This window comes from Lytechinus pictus, chromosome 9 (genome assembly GCF_037042905.1).
Source record: "Lytechinus pictus isolate F3 Inbred chromosome 9, Lp3.0, whole genome shotgun sequence".
Taxonomy (NCBI): domain Eukaryota; kingdom Metazoa; phylum Echinodermata; class Echinoidea; order Temnopleuroida; family Toxopneustidae; genus Lytechinus; species Lytechinus pictus.
The window spans coordinates 25,192,072-25,209,120 of NC_087253.1; the positions used below are offsets into that span (position 1 = coordinate 25,192,072).

General features: G+C 38.7%; 1 protein-coding gene across 2 annotated transcripts in view; it reads right to left on the minus strand.

Annotated features, from left to right (window-relative positions):
- Window positions 1-4,051: 4,051 nt before the first annotated feature.
- LOC129268079 (eukaryotic translation initiation factor 4 gamma 2-like) overlaps window positions 4,052-17,049 on the minus strand; it is a 37,124-nt gene continuing 24,126 nt past the window's right edge. For both annotated transcript variants that reach the window (XM_064104981.1, XM_064104982.1), the window contains exons 13-21: window positions 15,665-16,094; window positions 14,910-15,042; window positions 13,644-13,937; window positions 11,862-12,077; window positions 11,128-11,433; window positions 10,314-10,471; window positions 8,691-8,899; window positions 8,199-8,320; window positions 4,052-7,370 (exon numbers count right to left, since the gene is read on the minus strand). In XM_064104981.1, coding sequence (XP_063961051.1) covers window positions 7,299-7,370; window positions 8,199-8,320; window positions 8,691-8,899; window positions 10,314-10,471; window positions 11,128-11,433; window positions 11,862-12,077; window positions 13,644-13,937; window positions 14,910-15,042; window positions 15,665-16,094 — 1,940 coding nt within the window. In that variant the 3' untranslated portion in view covers window positions 4,052-7,298. The remainder of the gene's footprint in view (window positions 7,371-8,198; window positions 8,321-8,690; window positions 8,900-10,313; window positions 10,472-11,127; window positions 11,434-11,861; window positions 12,078-13,643; window positions 13,938-14,909; window positions 15,043-15,664; window positions 16,095-17,049) is intronic.

Consider the following 17,049-nt stretch of genomic DNA (forward strand, 5'->3'; position numbering starts at 1 on the left):
ATAATTATGATAATATTAATAATAATAATTACAATATCAATGACAATGATAACAGTAATAAGAATGATAACAACAATGATCATAATAATCATAATAATAATAATTATGATAATTATAAGAAGAATGATGATAACAATGATAAATGATAACGATAATAACTTTCTCTGAATTGCAAGATTCATTTTCCTTCATTCGTCAAATGATCTGACTTGAAATAAAGTCATTACTTATTGGACCAGTAACACCAGTTTGATGAAAAACAATTAAACTGGTATTACTACTTTGCTTCAACTGGAATGCAATTGTTTGAACTGGTCTCCAGTTGATTTTTACTGGTCCAGTTAAAAATCAACTGGCCCAGTAAAAATATACTGGAAACCAGTAAAAATCTACTGGAAACCAGTAAAAATTCTTACTGGTCTTACTGGTTTTTCCTTCTGGGGCTCATGGTGCTTTCTAGAGCATTTGAAAGAGAAGACAAAAACTTAATACATTTTAGTACTTTAACAATGAAAACAATGAGTCGATGTCTGTCAAAAAGTATGTTTGCCGGTATGATTGTTACATTGACACTCAGTTCTGTGTAATATACACCTTAGGTTGTGGTCTTCTAAATAGGAATCTGGTCATGTGATCTTTAAGACTTAATACCCCAGTTTTTATGTATATAGGCTAATTAAATTCCAAGGGGAGGCAATAGAATCGGATGCTTTTTTTTCAGGGCCGTATGAGATATAAATTATTACAGTTTTTTTTTTTTTTTTTTTTTTGGGGGGGGTAAATCAAGAAGCAAGAGAGAGAGAGAGATTATCACTCGCTTGAGGCCAGCAGCGGGGGGGGGGGGGGGGCTAGAGCAAAAATTGTTCAAGGACATGCATGTACTTTCCTTGAATTTCCCCAGGACACTAGAAAACTTTTTCTCTCATAATGAGGTGGAGGTCGGGGTGGACGGGCTCATGTGATGGTTATACCGAGGTTGTTTTACCTGACTGCTAAGAAAGCACGAATGCCTGTGAGCAAGCAACCAGGGGACCAACAGCTTAAGGTCCTCTCCGAGGGACCTGGTAATGAGGATAAATGCCTTTCCAAAGGGCACATAGCGCACCACTTGGGAATCGAACTCGGGTCACCGGAATCCGAAACCCCTGCTCTACCGACTGAGCTATCGCGCCTCTAATAAATCAAATAATTAAGTACTCGACAACAAACACATCGAATTTGAAGTATATATTAATCATCCGTACGTACGCCAGTTACATTGCCATCTTGCACCCCTATGCTTGTGGATCAATGGGATACACCACAGCAAAACTAGTATAGGCCTGGGCCTATACGGACAAGTATGAAAAAAATATTTTTCTTTTCTTTCATATTTTTATATTGAATTGATATGGTGCTTTTCATGAGAAAAGAAATGGACATGTAATAAATGAAGAAGGACATGTAATAAATGAAGAAAAAAGTTAACCTCCTTGGCGGGGAATCGAACCCCGGTCTTCCGCGTGACAGGCGGAGATACTCACCACTATACTACCAAGGAATTGGTTGAGGGAGAGGGGGCTTATATAATATATATAACAATTTACTTTGAAATTCCCTTTAATAATCAGCTGTCATTGATAAATCCAATGATTTTCATCTTTATTTCTATATAAAATGAGTAATCGATCAAAAAAAAATCATTTTCCATCAGTTTTACTATAGTCGCAGGCTCACGAATGCGGGGAAAATGTTCGAGTTGCAAGTGCTGTAATATGGTGCCCCACGTATTGATTTTGATGTTAGGAGTCCTCGCGCACAGTTACAATGAAGCAAGATGCGCAATGCGTAAGTTACACGTAGCGTAGTACCTTTGCTTTGGTAGTACCTATGCGTAGTAGTGTAGGAACATTGTGCAAAAAAGTTAAGATTAAAAAACTATAGGGATTCTACAGCATTTGCGGTATATGTTCTATCCTAACTGCGAGCTTTGATCTCTTTGCTTTCAAGTCAAGATATACGGTACCCAGCGAAGCTTCCCACTGGCCGCACCTACCCTCGACTCACCCTCCCCCCCCCGGGGGGGGCACTCGACCAAAAAAGTAGTGGGTATGTGCCGCGGGCGAGACAAAAAACGGGGGCCTTGGAGCGGGCTTATTGTAAAAAGGAGGGTCCTCGGAACGGGCTTCGGAACGACAAATGTTTGTGAAAACGGGGGTCCTTGGAACGGGTCGCTTGCGCGTGCATCCCTATGGAACGGGCATACGCGCAAGGTCTTTGCATACGCGTATGCAGCAAGCCCAGCGGCACGGGCGCCGGGTGCGCTCGCGCAGAGGCGATGGTCGGACAGCGCTCAGCGGCCGCTTTTCACCAAAATTGCAGCTCAATGTGGCGGATCAATGCGACCGGAACGGCGTAACGAAAAATATGCGAAGCTTTGGAGCGGATTTCTTTCTTCTTTTCTCTCGATAAGAAGAAATGCAATGCTTCGGAGCGGCTTTCTTAGTTCTTTTTCTTAATAAGATGAAAATGCTATGCCCTGGAACGGAAATTTGAGTGTAAAAATGGGGGTCCCCTCCGCGGCACATACCCACTATGCATTATATACTGAGTGCCCCCCCCCCCCGGCCTCCCCCCCCCTCCTTCTCTTGTCTCTGACAGCATGCACACACACGGGCAGCCACATACATATCTCAAATATAAAGTACATTAAGAGCATCAGAAAATTCCAAGGCTTATCTCATTACATTATGGAATAAAATCAGCGAGATATCAGAGTTAGAAGAGATAGGTAAAATGAGCAAAAAAGTCAAGGACATAGATCTATAGGCCTATTTTTAGAGAAAATTGATATCAACTTCTGTAGCTATTTGTTATCGATTTCGACAAAATTTTCAGTATTTTGCTCTGTGAGTTTCACTACATTTATTCAGATATAAATATTTTCAGCCCATATATATAGAGTTTCTAAATTGGCAACATGGTGAAAACAACCAAATCACGATACAAAAGGCAAATTTCTCAGTAAATGAAATCTTTCACCATTAATTTTGACTCATGTTATATCCATATTTCATTCCTAAAGTATGAAAATGTATATCTTTTTATGTATTGGTGCCTATTTGAGGAGCAAATGAAAATTAATTTTGACTTTGTGAAAGTGGCCAATATTCCCGAGGCTGATTTTGATACATGATGCACTCAAAGCCTTGTTCATACTATAACTTTGAATGGTTCATGGGTTATATTAAGCACAAAGGGTGATTTCAAGTTCAGTGTTGACCTTTTGGTGTTGGTGTTAGGTCAATTTTTACAGGAGTATAACAGCAAACATAGAATGAAGATGCTCCTGAAAAGTCACTCACTAGTTGTATTGTTGAGATGTCAATAATGTGATCTGGTTCAGTTTTACAAACTCTGAATAAGTTTTGGAGCTATAGGGGAAGCAATCCAAATTCCAACGCCAACACCAACACCAGACTTGAAATCACCCATTATCCATGCAGCAAATCCATGCATTGTTCAAAATGATTAAAAAAATCAACATCTAGGTACACAGTAGAAGCATATTGAGCAAATTGTCAAATCGGTTGGATGTTTCATCAAGCTGTTCGTAACTCACAAGAAACTTTACAATGACTGGTGACCCTTTCTTCAAAACTTAATCAACACTAATGGAAATCAGTATGTGTAACATCTACCACAAGAAAGGATCACCAGTCATTTGCAAAGTTGCTCTTAACTTGGGAACAACTTAATGAGCACCCACCTGGACAGTTACGGAATATATACAACTCAATAGAAACTGCACAGTGGGTGATTTCAAGTCCAGTGTTGGCATTGGTGTTGGAAGCACAATATGGATTGCTTCCCCTAGCTCCAAAACCTATTCTGAGTTTGTAAAACTGATCCAGATCACATTATTGACACCTCAACAACCAGTGAGTGACTTTTCAGGACCATCTTCATTTTATGTTTGGTGTTATACTCATGTAAAGATTGACCTAACACCAACACCGAAAGGTCAACACTGAACTTGAAATCACCCAATTAAAAAGAGACGGGAACACACTTATATAGGGTGGTAGTTGTATTTTCATTATTGAATTCATTTATTTATACATTATCAGTTGAAGAAAAGCACAAGCCTCTGAACAGAAATAAACAATTAAGAATAAACAAACATGATGGTCAAATCTACTTACTGTAGTTCAATGTACAACATGAAATACATCAATATGTTGAACGAATATGATGAAATGTCTAACGGTACATGGTAATATAAAAAAGTGCATTTATTCTTTGCTGACAGAAAAGGCATTGTCACAAAAGAACAGATACAAGTGATTTGTTTGTGCTTTTTAGAACCAGTTGTAATTGTTAACTGCTCGAAATATCTGATGATTGCTACAATTCATACATGTTCCATATTCAGTGTTGAATGCTGGTGTTAGTGTTAATGAAAGCCTGTTGAAAACCTGGTGCCAGTGTTGGCACCAGAGTGTTGAAAGCCAGTACCAGCCTCAACATCGGACCTCAACACCCTACATGAAATGCTCATCTATCAAAAATGCAATTGTTTCTTTTTTTATCAATTAGTAGGTGTAGATGCACAGTCATTCAGTCTTATTCACACTAACACTTTACACCAACATTGAAGCTAACACCACACTTGAAATCACTCATTCTGAATTTTGATATTTGGGTTTTGGTGTTAGTAAACTCTGTACAGCTGTGCAGACATGTAACCACCTACAGCCTATACAGAATATTGTTTTTTGCAAATACGTGAACTCTGGATTGAGACTGGCCAAACAAAAGATAATAACATCGGAGCTATTTAATTTTAATATCGAGTTTAAACACCTTGTCGGAGGCGAGAGCACTATAGGAATTCAGGAAGCAGCTTTCCAAAACCAACCCTCACCTTTCATCATAGATAAAATAGTGTAGAATGCGAGAAAGCCGCTATGAAAAGACGCACAGCACCCTCTACATAGCAGGATTCCTAATAGAAACAGCGCAGACTTTTGACAAGTTGTTTGCAAATTATCAAAGTCACTGGAGTCAAGCTTGTCCACATATTCTCCACACCTCGGGGAGTACCCCATTGAAAGTCACTATTATCAATGAAGAATTAATGAAGTCTCTAAGCACTGCATTAACACCCCACCCTAGAACAAGCAAGCTTGCCTGCATACAAGAAATGTCATTTCTCTGCTCCAAGGGGAGTACCACAGTAATTTAAAGTCGTTATTTTTCATGAAGAATAAATTAATGCGGTCTCTAAACACTGCCGATATTACCATGAGCCCCAATAATAATATTCACGAAATGCCCTTTCTCCTCTCCGTGGGGAGTATCCCAGTCATTTAAAGTCACTATCATGAAGAATAATTAATGTCTCTAAGCATTTCCAACACTACCACTCCACCCCAGAACTGATAATCTAGCTTGCCTGCATACATGAAATGCCCTTTCTCCACTCTGTGGGGAATATCCCAGTAATTTAAAGTCATTATTTTCATAAAGAAGAAACTAATGATGTCTCTAAGCACTGACAATATTACCACTTCACCCAACAAATAATAAAGCTTTTCTGTATAAATTAAATGCTCTTTATCCACTCCGTGGGGAGTATCCCAGTCGTTTAAAGTCACTACTATCAAAAAGCGTAAATCAATGATATCTGTAAGCACTTCCGACAAATTACCAACCCAGTAATAATGATCAGGCAAACCTGCATACAAGAAATGCACTCTCGCCGCTCCATGGGGCGTAATACAGTCATTTTCAATGCTAAAATGTAAACTATGGAATGACAACCTACTTGCAGGTAGTCTTACAGTTAATTTTATTGATAAATTTTTTTTTAACTGTCATCTTTTCCTTTTTCTTATCAACCGATTTAATTTCCCTTACACTATTAGTTATTGCATCCCTTACTAGACAATCTTATGAACAAATAACAAGTTAATCTACCAATCACAGAATAATAATGAAAGAATTTGGAATATATTACTCGATTAAAAAGAAAGCAATGCTCCATTTCAAGAATGGGAATACTTTAAAAATCTCTTAACATCAAGAGCTAATCTAAACAATCGGTGCAAATCTGTCACATTATTTTTCATTATTCCATTTAAATCACAATCAGGAATTTTGACAACATATGGTGATGATAAAATATAATATTGACTGATTAAGACTAGTCTACAGACATAGACCCTAGTTCACAATCGATGCAAATCTGCAACAATGTTTTTTTCCTCCAAAAACTATTGTTACTCCAATTAGTAATTTTGACAACTGATTTAGTCTTGTCTGCAGAAACAGACCCTAGTTCACATTTCATTACAATTAACATGGCCTTGAGAGAAAACTAGATTCCGAAGTACATGTACATGATCAGTATTGAGCTTATTTAGTCTACCATTCAGACCTTCTTCCACTTTATATTACAAAAAGAACAGAGTTTGTGTCGTGAAACTAGAACTTGACTGCTAACAAGAGATAATGAAAGAATGAAATGTTAGTATCTATAATGTACCATCACGGTGTATAAAACGCTTTGAAACTTGATAAACATTTAATATCACAACGACTCATAGAGACATGTATCATTACAAAAAGAAATTGTATTAAAAGGGTTAGACCCACCTCTCAGACATAATTGAATTTGAATTTTCTATTACTATCCCTACATAAACATGACTAAATACTTCAAGTTTCAATATCTTACAAGTTACACACGCATATTACAATACTTTCATGTTCTCATAATTTCCTGAAATAGCACATAATAAGCATCAGTCAACATCTAAAGCAACACCATTTAATCTCTTCAGTATCAATAAAAACAAATTTGACTCGAAAGTCCCTTGATTTTTTTTTATTTTTCACTCATTCATTTTATGTTTAAAAAATAAACAGAAAAAACATGATTACGATGTTCCGCACGGTCCGACACATACAAAACACTTGATCCTACTCTACATCATATACTACGCTTGTGCTACATAGAAATCATAAACAATGCAATTGAAAAAAAAGACACTTATGTTACTGAAAAATACCACAATATAACCCTTGCTATACCAGATTAGTACAACAGTATTATACCGCCCTCGTCGGGCAACGTGAAAAAAACCAAAAACATTAGTGTTGCTAATTCTACGCTTCCTCCATCCAAATCTGTACTATATTTCTGGTTGGAATTACTGGCGTTTACTGACGCATCGAGATTGTGGATGGGTGACTCGGATTGGTTGTTCGAACGGTGGCAATTGTGTGTCGTGCTTGCCGAGTTGCCATGACGATCAGTCTTCCACTTCCTCGTCTGAGTCCTCCTCTTCTTCGGCGGTGGCCAGCCATGTTAGCCACTGGTTCACCTGAGAGAAAGAATGTAAACAAAGTAAATGCATTTATTAGTAGGATATTCCTTGATAGAGTGAACATTTGATGACCTACGACCTTTCACATTCAACCTCCTCACATCAATTTGAACCATTTTTTTTTTCAGACCAAGTTTCTACTGGGATGGATCATCAATTTGAAGCAATCCCCCTTCAGATTTTTACAAAAAAATCAAGACACATGTTACAATGGAAAACACTCCGTCCCTCGGATAGGACATTAAATGGAGGCCCTGTGTAGAGGAGAGTCACCACCTTTGCACGTTAAGAACCCACTGCATTATTTGTATATAAGAGTAGGGGGAAACTCGGTGCAGTGGTCCACCTGCACTCCCCCAATCAGTTATATCAAGAGGAGAGACCTGTGGGTCATAGTGATTCAGTTCGCTTTTCGCCTCCCAGGCACAGGTGACGCCAAACAAATAATAAAAGGATACCGCTAAGTTGTTGCTTTATTTTTTGACAAATTCGGAGGTATACCAAATTATACAAAGGTGATGAATCATGAATGCTTTATGAAAAATCTTGCCAGTGATTTTCACTGACTTTTCACCAACAAATTTGCTCTTGACCAATCAGATGCAAGTATTTCAGCAGCTGGCAACATCTGTCAGTGATTTTTCATTGACAAATTTCTTCATGATGTGCAGCCCTGGGGGGCCATTTCATACAAGGTGTTTCATGAACCACGAGTCTCGCCTGATTTCATTCAACTTGATTGGCTGATAGTAGACGTGTTAAAGAAATTAGGCATTTGTTATTACAAATAACTAGTCTTTTGTGAAACGGGGCCCTGGTACTAACCTGAAACAAGGCTTGTCCCTTGCCAGGAAATTCATCGGTAATATCTTCTTTCCACTTGATAAAGGCCTCCTCTTCGATCACTTCAAGGTTATAGAGATTCACAAAGAATCGCAACAGCATTCCTGTAACAAAGAGGGATCATAATAGATAGTGGAACATACCAGTCAACATCAGCGATTCAGTGTCATTGTCATCATCATCATCCACACCACCAAAACATTTCCCCACAATTATGATCACCATCATCATCATCATCATCACCATCATTATCATCACCATCATCATCATCATTATCATCACCATCATTATCATCAACATCATCATCATTATCATCATCATCATCATCTCGACATTGACATCGTCATCATCATCATCATCGTTATCATCATCATAACCAAAACCACTACCAACATCATTATCATCATCATCACCACCATCATCATCATCATCATCACCATCACCATCATCATCATCAGTACCGTTGTTACTCACCCTTGGGGAAGCTGAGGGTATAGCACTGGGTCTGTAGGGCATAGAGCGCACTGAGCTGGAGATCGATGCTGACGTGGACAAACTTCTGGAGCACCGGAGCGAACCTCTCCAGGAGGGCGGTCTCCAGCTCCTGCAGGGGTTTGTCAGGTAGAACTGATGGATCCGCCCCCTCCGGTAGGCTAGTCTCTTCCACAATGAATTTGATCACGCTGTCATTAATAAAGCAAATAATCACTATAAGTTAGTAATTTATACGGTAAATTGCCAATTCGTCTACTGCCAACTGGTCCACTCACCACATGGTCTACCTTCATCTAGGCTAATGCCATACGATCCATCAACATTCCGTTTGGTCCAATAACCATTTGGTCCAATCATCACTTTGTCTAATCACCATTTCGTCTATGACCATGTCGTCTCATAATCAGTTGGTCTAATATCCGTTTATTTTCATTCATTTTACCCAATTAACACTTAGTCTAATTAGACCAAATGCTATATGGACTAAATGGCTATTGGACCAACTGGTTATTAGACGAACTGATGGCAGACCAAATGATAGTAGTAGAGTTGGCAATTGGACGAATTGGCATTTGACCAAATGAAAATAAATTATTTATACCAGAGTCTATATAAGTTAACCCTCTACAAGCCGAATAATCGCGTAACTCAAAGCACTATTTGATGTGGTATCTCAGCTAATTTCCAATTCAAATTCAATTCGGTTTTATTCAACAATACCCATCAAAAAGTCCGAAGACTAACAATGTGAGTTTACAATAAAAAACACATAACAGAGAAAATAACTAAATACATAACATGCAGTGAGCATTAAAGAAAAAAAAATATTATGTTTAAAAATGCAATAATAGCATTGAATATTAGAGAATCTGTCTTCCATTGATCATAGGAAAACAGTATTTTGGAAAGATTTTCTTTGCATGGTACACATAAATTTGTTTTCTTAATTTATCCATTCATGATTTTTTTTCAATTATCTTTACTGGCGGGAAATTGCAATTGAATTTTTCTTCGAATTTTTAATGTTCTTTTACACTCTATAATGCAATGTCTTTTCCGACTGTAAATATTTGTAATAATAATAATAATACATGAGATTTATATAGCGCCATTATCCACTTTGTTGAAATGCTCAAGGCGCTACTTGTGCTTTTATTTGTACTTAGTATGGTTTTATGTTATGCCAGGCCATCTTATGTTATCTTAATTACCGTTTGGGCTATCCCACTGAAATAAAATGAAAATAGTTACATATATAGAGCTTCATACTTCATGTTTTCTAAGCACCTTACATGTAATTTTTATTACCCCGGTCATAGGATCCATCACTGTCCCACACACAAAGTGCACCATCTCCACTCCCTGAGGAGCATCCTGGCCAGGCAACCGATTATCAGTGCACACGTGCCAATCTAATCACATTGACGTTCACATCCTACCGGGTACCCATTAACACCTGGGTGGAGAGTGACAAACATGGATAAGTTCCTTGCCAAAGGACATAAGCGACAGGTGGGATTCGAACCCTTGACCCTTGGTTTCAGGTCAAGTGACTGAACCACTACACTACCACACCTAAAGAATTATAAAATGATTACTAACCTAGCAGTAAGGGCATTGATAAAGCCCTTGTCTTTGTGGAGTGTAGCAGAGACATTTTCTTTGATCCATTTATAGAGTGAGCTCGGGTTTCCATCAGTCTGGAGTTGTTTTGTCACATCGGCTTGCATCCGCAGTAACGGGAAGAGAAAGCTGAGACTCTGAGGAATGAAACAAAACAAGTGAAAATCATTGACTATTTGCTTCGTAAAATGCTCCCTCTGTAACTACTCAAGGACTCTTGGAAATATATATCTACCTAGGTGGGGGCATCAACGTCTAGTGGTTAAGACTCTGCTCTTTCAATCTGAGGGACGTGGGTTCGATTCCCAGCCATGGCGTGATTCCTTCAGCTAGAAATTTACCCACAATGTGCTGCACTCAACCCAGGTGAGGTAAATGGGTACCGGTAGGAAGTAATTCCTCAAAAAGCTGTGAGCACTGGAAAAGGTAGACTAGCTTATCCCGGGTAATATAAGAGCGCCTTGAGCACCTAATAAGGTGGATATGTGCGCTAAATAAATCCTTTATTATCATTATTATGTGAAGAGTTGAGTTCAAGCTTTTTCCACTACCGTGATTCTGTATTAAATCTGTAGACCCGCGAATCTGAAGAATCACGTTACAAAAATGCATATTCTTCATGTTTGCCTTTTAAAAAATGCCATGTTTTAAAACTGACAAGAGGTCTCTTGAACGCAACAAATACTTTATCATGAATTCCTCTCTTGGGATGAAGAATGGTGGCTTGAACACAGCATTTGCCCTGAGCCAATCAGTGGCAAAGATATCAGTAACAAATATTTGAAGCCCTTACCTTTCCTTCCAGGATCTCCATCATCCTCTCCTTGTTCCTATCGCTCTCCGGCAACATCTTCAGCATCACCACCTTACTCTCGTTGAACAGCGCCACCAACCCGTCCTTGGACTTGGCCTTGGCGATGCGCTGCAGGATCAGCAGGAACAGAGGGTAGAAGGCTCCGTTCTCCAGGGGGTCGGCGATGTCTGCGAGGCTGACGACCTCGTCGATGACGGCCCTGGCAGCCAGGCCAGCGGTGTGGGACTTGATGAGCGGCACCTCGGATTCAAGCTCCTTGGAACGCTCCAGAAAGGAGGTAAAGGCCTGATGAAGAAAAATGAATGGTCCCCATTAATCAATAAATAAATTTTTTAATCCAAAGTGGGGCAATTCCATAAGATATCAACCTTTTTTGTAAGTCTGACACCCATATCCTCAAGATTCTTACTTTACTTAATGAACTGCTCAGGTTATCGTAGTTAAAAAACATCTCTCATTTGAACTAGAAAAAAAAAAACGGTCCCACATTTTTGCACAAGATATGTGCAGGGAAATAACTTTGATCATGAACAATATCTACTTAGAAACTTACATTCATTAATGTAATAGCAAAGTGGTGCAAAAAATACATTCCATAAAAATACAGAAATTGCTTCAGCAAAAACAGTCAAAAATAATTTATAAATTATGATAACTTGGTAAGTTGGAGAAAAAATAATAATCTAGCAACTCTGCCACTTTGTCCTACTCACATCCATAAAGTTGTTGCCATTGATACATCCCTCTTTCTTGAGGACACTCATCAAATTGGCAGCACTCTCTCGTTCAGCATCGGACTGTTGAATGCAGTGGGTCATGACGTACGTCAGCAGAACAGGGATATGACGCTTGGGAGCTTGGAGACCCTTGAAGCTGGTGATGACTGCTTCGTCATCTTTGCTTTCAAGGTAGGTGGTCAATAGTTCCTCCTAAGGGGTAAGAAACAATAATATTATTCCAATTATTTAAGGAAATAACAGGGGTATGACTAGGAGCTTATGACGAGTGCTTTGGCATCTTTGCTTTCAAGGTAGGTTGTCAATAGTTCCTCCTATGAGATAAGAAACAATATTATTCTAATTATTCAAGGACAAACCATGGGTACAATGATTAGGAGCTTCAGGACCCTTAAAACTAGTGATGAGTGCCTCGTCATCTTTGCTTTTGAGGTAGGTGGTCAATAGATCCTCCTAAGGGGTAAGAAACAATAATATTATTCCAATTATCTAAGGAAATAACAGGGGTATGACTAGGAGCTTATGACGAGTGCTTTGGCATCTTTGCTTTCAAGGTAGGTTGTCAATAGTTCCTCCTATGAGATAAGAAACAATATTATTCTAATCAATCAAGGACAAGCAGGGGTACAATGATTAGGAGCTTCAGGACCCTTAAAACTAGTGATGAGTGCCTCGTCATCTTTGCTTTTGAGGTAGGTGGTCAATAGATCCTCCTAAGGGGTAAGAAACAATAACATTATTCCAATTATCTAAGGAAATAACAGGGGTATGACTAGGAGCTTATGACGAGTGCTTTGGCATCTTTGCTTTCAAGGTAGGTTGTCAATAGTTCCTCCTAAGAGATAAGAAACAATATTATTCTAATTATTCAAGTATAAACCAGAGGTATGATTAAGAGCTTGGAGACAGTTGAAGCTTGCGATGAGTGTTTCATTGTCTTTGCTTTCAAGGTAGGTGGTAAATAATTCCTCATAACAATAATATCATAATTATTCCAGAATAAACAAGAGGCATGATATGCTGGAAGAAAACAAAATTTAAACTTCTCACAGAAATTGGTTACTTTCAATAAATAACATGCTTATATATTTCTTATGAAAGATTAATTGCAAACCATTGTATTCATACAAAGTTTACCTGTCTCAAACTCAAAGACAATTTACATGATGATTTCACGCCAAGGCCCCATGTCACAAAAGTTTGCAATCAATGGAAAATTTGAAAGAATGAGTCTTATTGGTTATTGGTCAGTCTTTTGAACAAACTGCACATGAAAAATAGATCTTGATTGGTTTATTCAATCTGGCAATTGATTGAAACTTTAATAGTACAAGGTTCTATACATAACATAGACTTAAGGCAAATTTTGAGTAATAAATCTGATTGGTTACTGGTCAAGTCTTTTCAACAAACGACATATGTAACACTGATCATGATTGGTCAATGCCATGTACATGTAGTAATTTATTTAAAATGTTATAATACAAGGGCCTGTATATCACATTGACTTCAGGCAAATTGAAAAGAATACATTTGATTGATTCACGGTCAAGTCTTTTGAAAAAACTGCACATGAAAAATAGATCTTGATTGGCCAATTCCATCTAGAAATTGATTGAAACTTTTATAATACAAGGGTCTGTATAACATATACTTTAGGCAAATTTACAAGAATAAATTTGATTGGTTATTAGCCAGTCTTTTGAACAAACTCCACATCATGCAACGAGAACCCTGATTGGTCAATACCGTACATACCATAGACTTCAAGAGCTCCTCCTTATTGGGCTGTTTCTTCTTCTCCTGTTTCTTCTCCGCTGTAGCACCTCCCCCAGAGGTCCCCCCGGCAGGCTGCTTGACCGGTAGACCAGGGTAGCCCGCCTGCAGGGGTGGGGGCTGGATACCGGCTGGGGGGTTCTGGGGAAGCAGGCTGTGGATGGGGGCAATGCCTCGAGGGGGGCTGGAGTTGGGGGAGGTTGACATGGCGCTGGGAGGAAGGAACCGCGGACCCTGAGGCTTTAGCACCATGTTGCTTGAAGGTCTTAGGTTGATCTGAAGAAGACGAAGAGACAAGATGGGAAACAAGTTGAGAGACACGATATGAGACACGATATAGGGCAAGATATGAAAATCAGCAAAATTGCATGATGAATACTGTAAAGACACATTTTATCGTTCTCTAAAACACATAATATATTCTTAGAGGTTGTCTTTATTAATAATATGAACATATGAATATTTCCCAGTTTTGAGAACTGGGAAATATTTCTTGAAGAAATAGTCAGTGATTACCACCGACAACCAAATTACTTACACCATTCATTCATTGTAACATTTTAACTTCACAATGGACCTTTTGATAAAAAAGAATTAAATATTTATAAAAACAGAAACCCATGAAATATCAACATTTTTTGTGCATCCAACCCCCCCCCCCCCTTTCCTCCATTTTTTACTTCCCTTTACAAACTGCTCAATCCAATACTTTGAGAGAAATATTAATTTTCATATGAACTAGAGATAAAAGACAAATCTTTAAGGAAGGTTCAACATTATAGACCTCATGCACATGACATCACAACCTCATAGCGCCCTCCCTTAGAGGATGAAGGAATATGTGTAAAGGGATTTGTCAGAAATGCGCCAGCTGCAGATAACCAATGCATTAAAGGCAATAATAATAATTATAATAATATACAGTTCTTGTATAGCGCATATCACAATTATGAATAATGTCTCTATGCGCTTCCAAAGGACTTGGATATTATTACCCCAGCTGTAGCTTGGCAGCTGTAATTACTAAGATTACAGCGCACACGCATTTCAAGGAATAAATTCCTGCCACCTGGGTTGAGCGCAGCACAATGTGGATAAATTTCTTGCCGAAGGAAATTACGCCATGGCTGGGATTCGAACCCACGACCCTGTTTCAAAGTCCGGAGACTAATCCAATGGGCCACAACGCATGACCTCAGCCTCAAAGATGGCGTTGCAATGACATGAATGCATAATGATCCTACTTACTTCTCCTGAGTCTAGTTTATTGATCCTAGGGGGTCTGTTATCCCTCATGTCATCCCTCTGTCGCCCTCCTCCATCCCGCTGCTGGCCTCCATAGGACTTATCCTGCTGCCGATCCTGACGCTGCTGTCCGTACCTAAAAAGTCAAAGATTTAAGAAAAATATTTCATTTATCAAGGTCGATTTGAAGACCCATCATCACCACCATCAACATCATCCTCATCATTATCATCATCATTATCATCATCATTACTATTATCACCATTATTATCATCATCATCAATATCATCATCATCCTCATCATCCTAATCATCCTCATCATCACCATCTTCATCATTCATTATCATCACTATCACCATCATCATCATCATGATCATGATCATCATCTCCATCATTCATTATCATCACCATTATCATCATAAACATCATCATCATCATCATCATCATTTATTATTATCATCATCATCTTCATCATCATCAAAACAACCATCATCAACTTCATCACCACCACCACCATCATCATCATCTTCATCATTTATTATGATCATCATCAGTACTATTATCATAATGACCTTAGCGTATGACAATCGCATGTCTTCCCATCATGAAACCCTTTCCCCTTTGGGAGAGTGTCAACACGTCTCTGAAAGAGCACCCACAGAATGCTCTCAAGTCGCAAATGAAAATGCCGATAATCAGCTAGACAAAACATTCCCCCAGTTCCCGCATGAAATTGGTAAACCCCCGACATCACCTACCTTCCTTGATCCATCCCGCCTCTGTTGCCCATCCGTCCTCCGCGATCCCTGTCGCCATCCCAATCACGGTCACGATCCCGCTCTCCCGATCCACGGCCACGATACTCCTGATTCTCCTTGTTATAATATTGCTTGTTCTGTGGCTTGTTGTAGCCGCCTTGGTAGTCGCGTTGTTGCTGTTGCTGCGGTGGATACTGTTGGTAATGTTGCTGCTGCTGCTGTCCCTGTTGATTCATGTTACGGCCTTGATGCTGCTGCTGGTTGCCGCCGCCACGTTGCTGGTTGTGGCCACCGCGCTGCTGGTAGCGTTGCTGGTGTTGCTGTTGCTGGGGAGGGACGTCGTCGTTGCGGTTGCCGCGCTGCTGGTTCTGCTGGTTGCGGTTTTGTTGGAATCGGGGTGCCGGATTCTGATAGCCTCCTTGCTGGTGCCCTGTTTGAAGAAAAAAATATCATGACACTTTTAAAAAAAATGGTCTCACAGTGAAACTACAAAATTACATGAGCGACAATGTTCATCAAGTTTTCTTTTTTTCAGATTCAGATTCATTTATTTATTGTCCTCAATGGAAATTCACTCTGTTGGCATTTCAAAATATACATACATTATTTACATAGATAATACTGCACTTACATTATTTACATAGATTATAACTGCACATTAATATACATTATACACTCCATTTATGTCATTATTTCAGTTATTATATAGTTACATTATTATATTACATGTATAGTCACTTAAAGATTTGTTGACTGGTTGAAGAAGTGAAATTTGATGAGGTACAGATGACTGGCGAAGTGACAAGATATGGGCATTTTCACTGTAGTTCATTATATTTTCGGATAGAGGGCGGAACAAAGGCGTTGAGGAAGCGAGAGGTACGTGCTTTCATTGACCGGTTTTGTAGAAAGAGGAAGCTATTTTATTGTACAACAAGAGACTAATAAATCACTAAACTGAATCTTTTTTAATCAGGATAATTTCTTAGCCAACAAAAAATGTGTCAAGTGATGTATGAAATCTAGCATGTGATAGAAGTTTCAGCATTTTAACAGATTAATCTGTTGAAAAATATAATGATGTTGTAACATTCTGAAAATATGATATTTTGCATCTACTACATAAGGGTTAAACTTCCAAGTTTACATTAAAAACACATGGGAGGAATTATTCAAGCTATCGGTTGAGGAATAGTTTTTACAATGTTCATCAAAGAATACAGAAGCCTTTCATCAATAACTTTGAACTGTGCTTATTCACGATTTCCTGTAGAGTAATTTCAGATGATGTCAAAGCGGAGGGTATAACAACAGGATATCTGTGCCTTTTAAAAATTTTGTTTATTCTTTAACATGTCAGCATATGGGGAATCCTCTACAGTGTA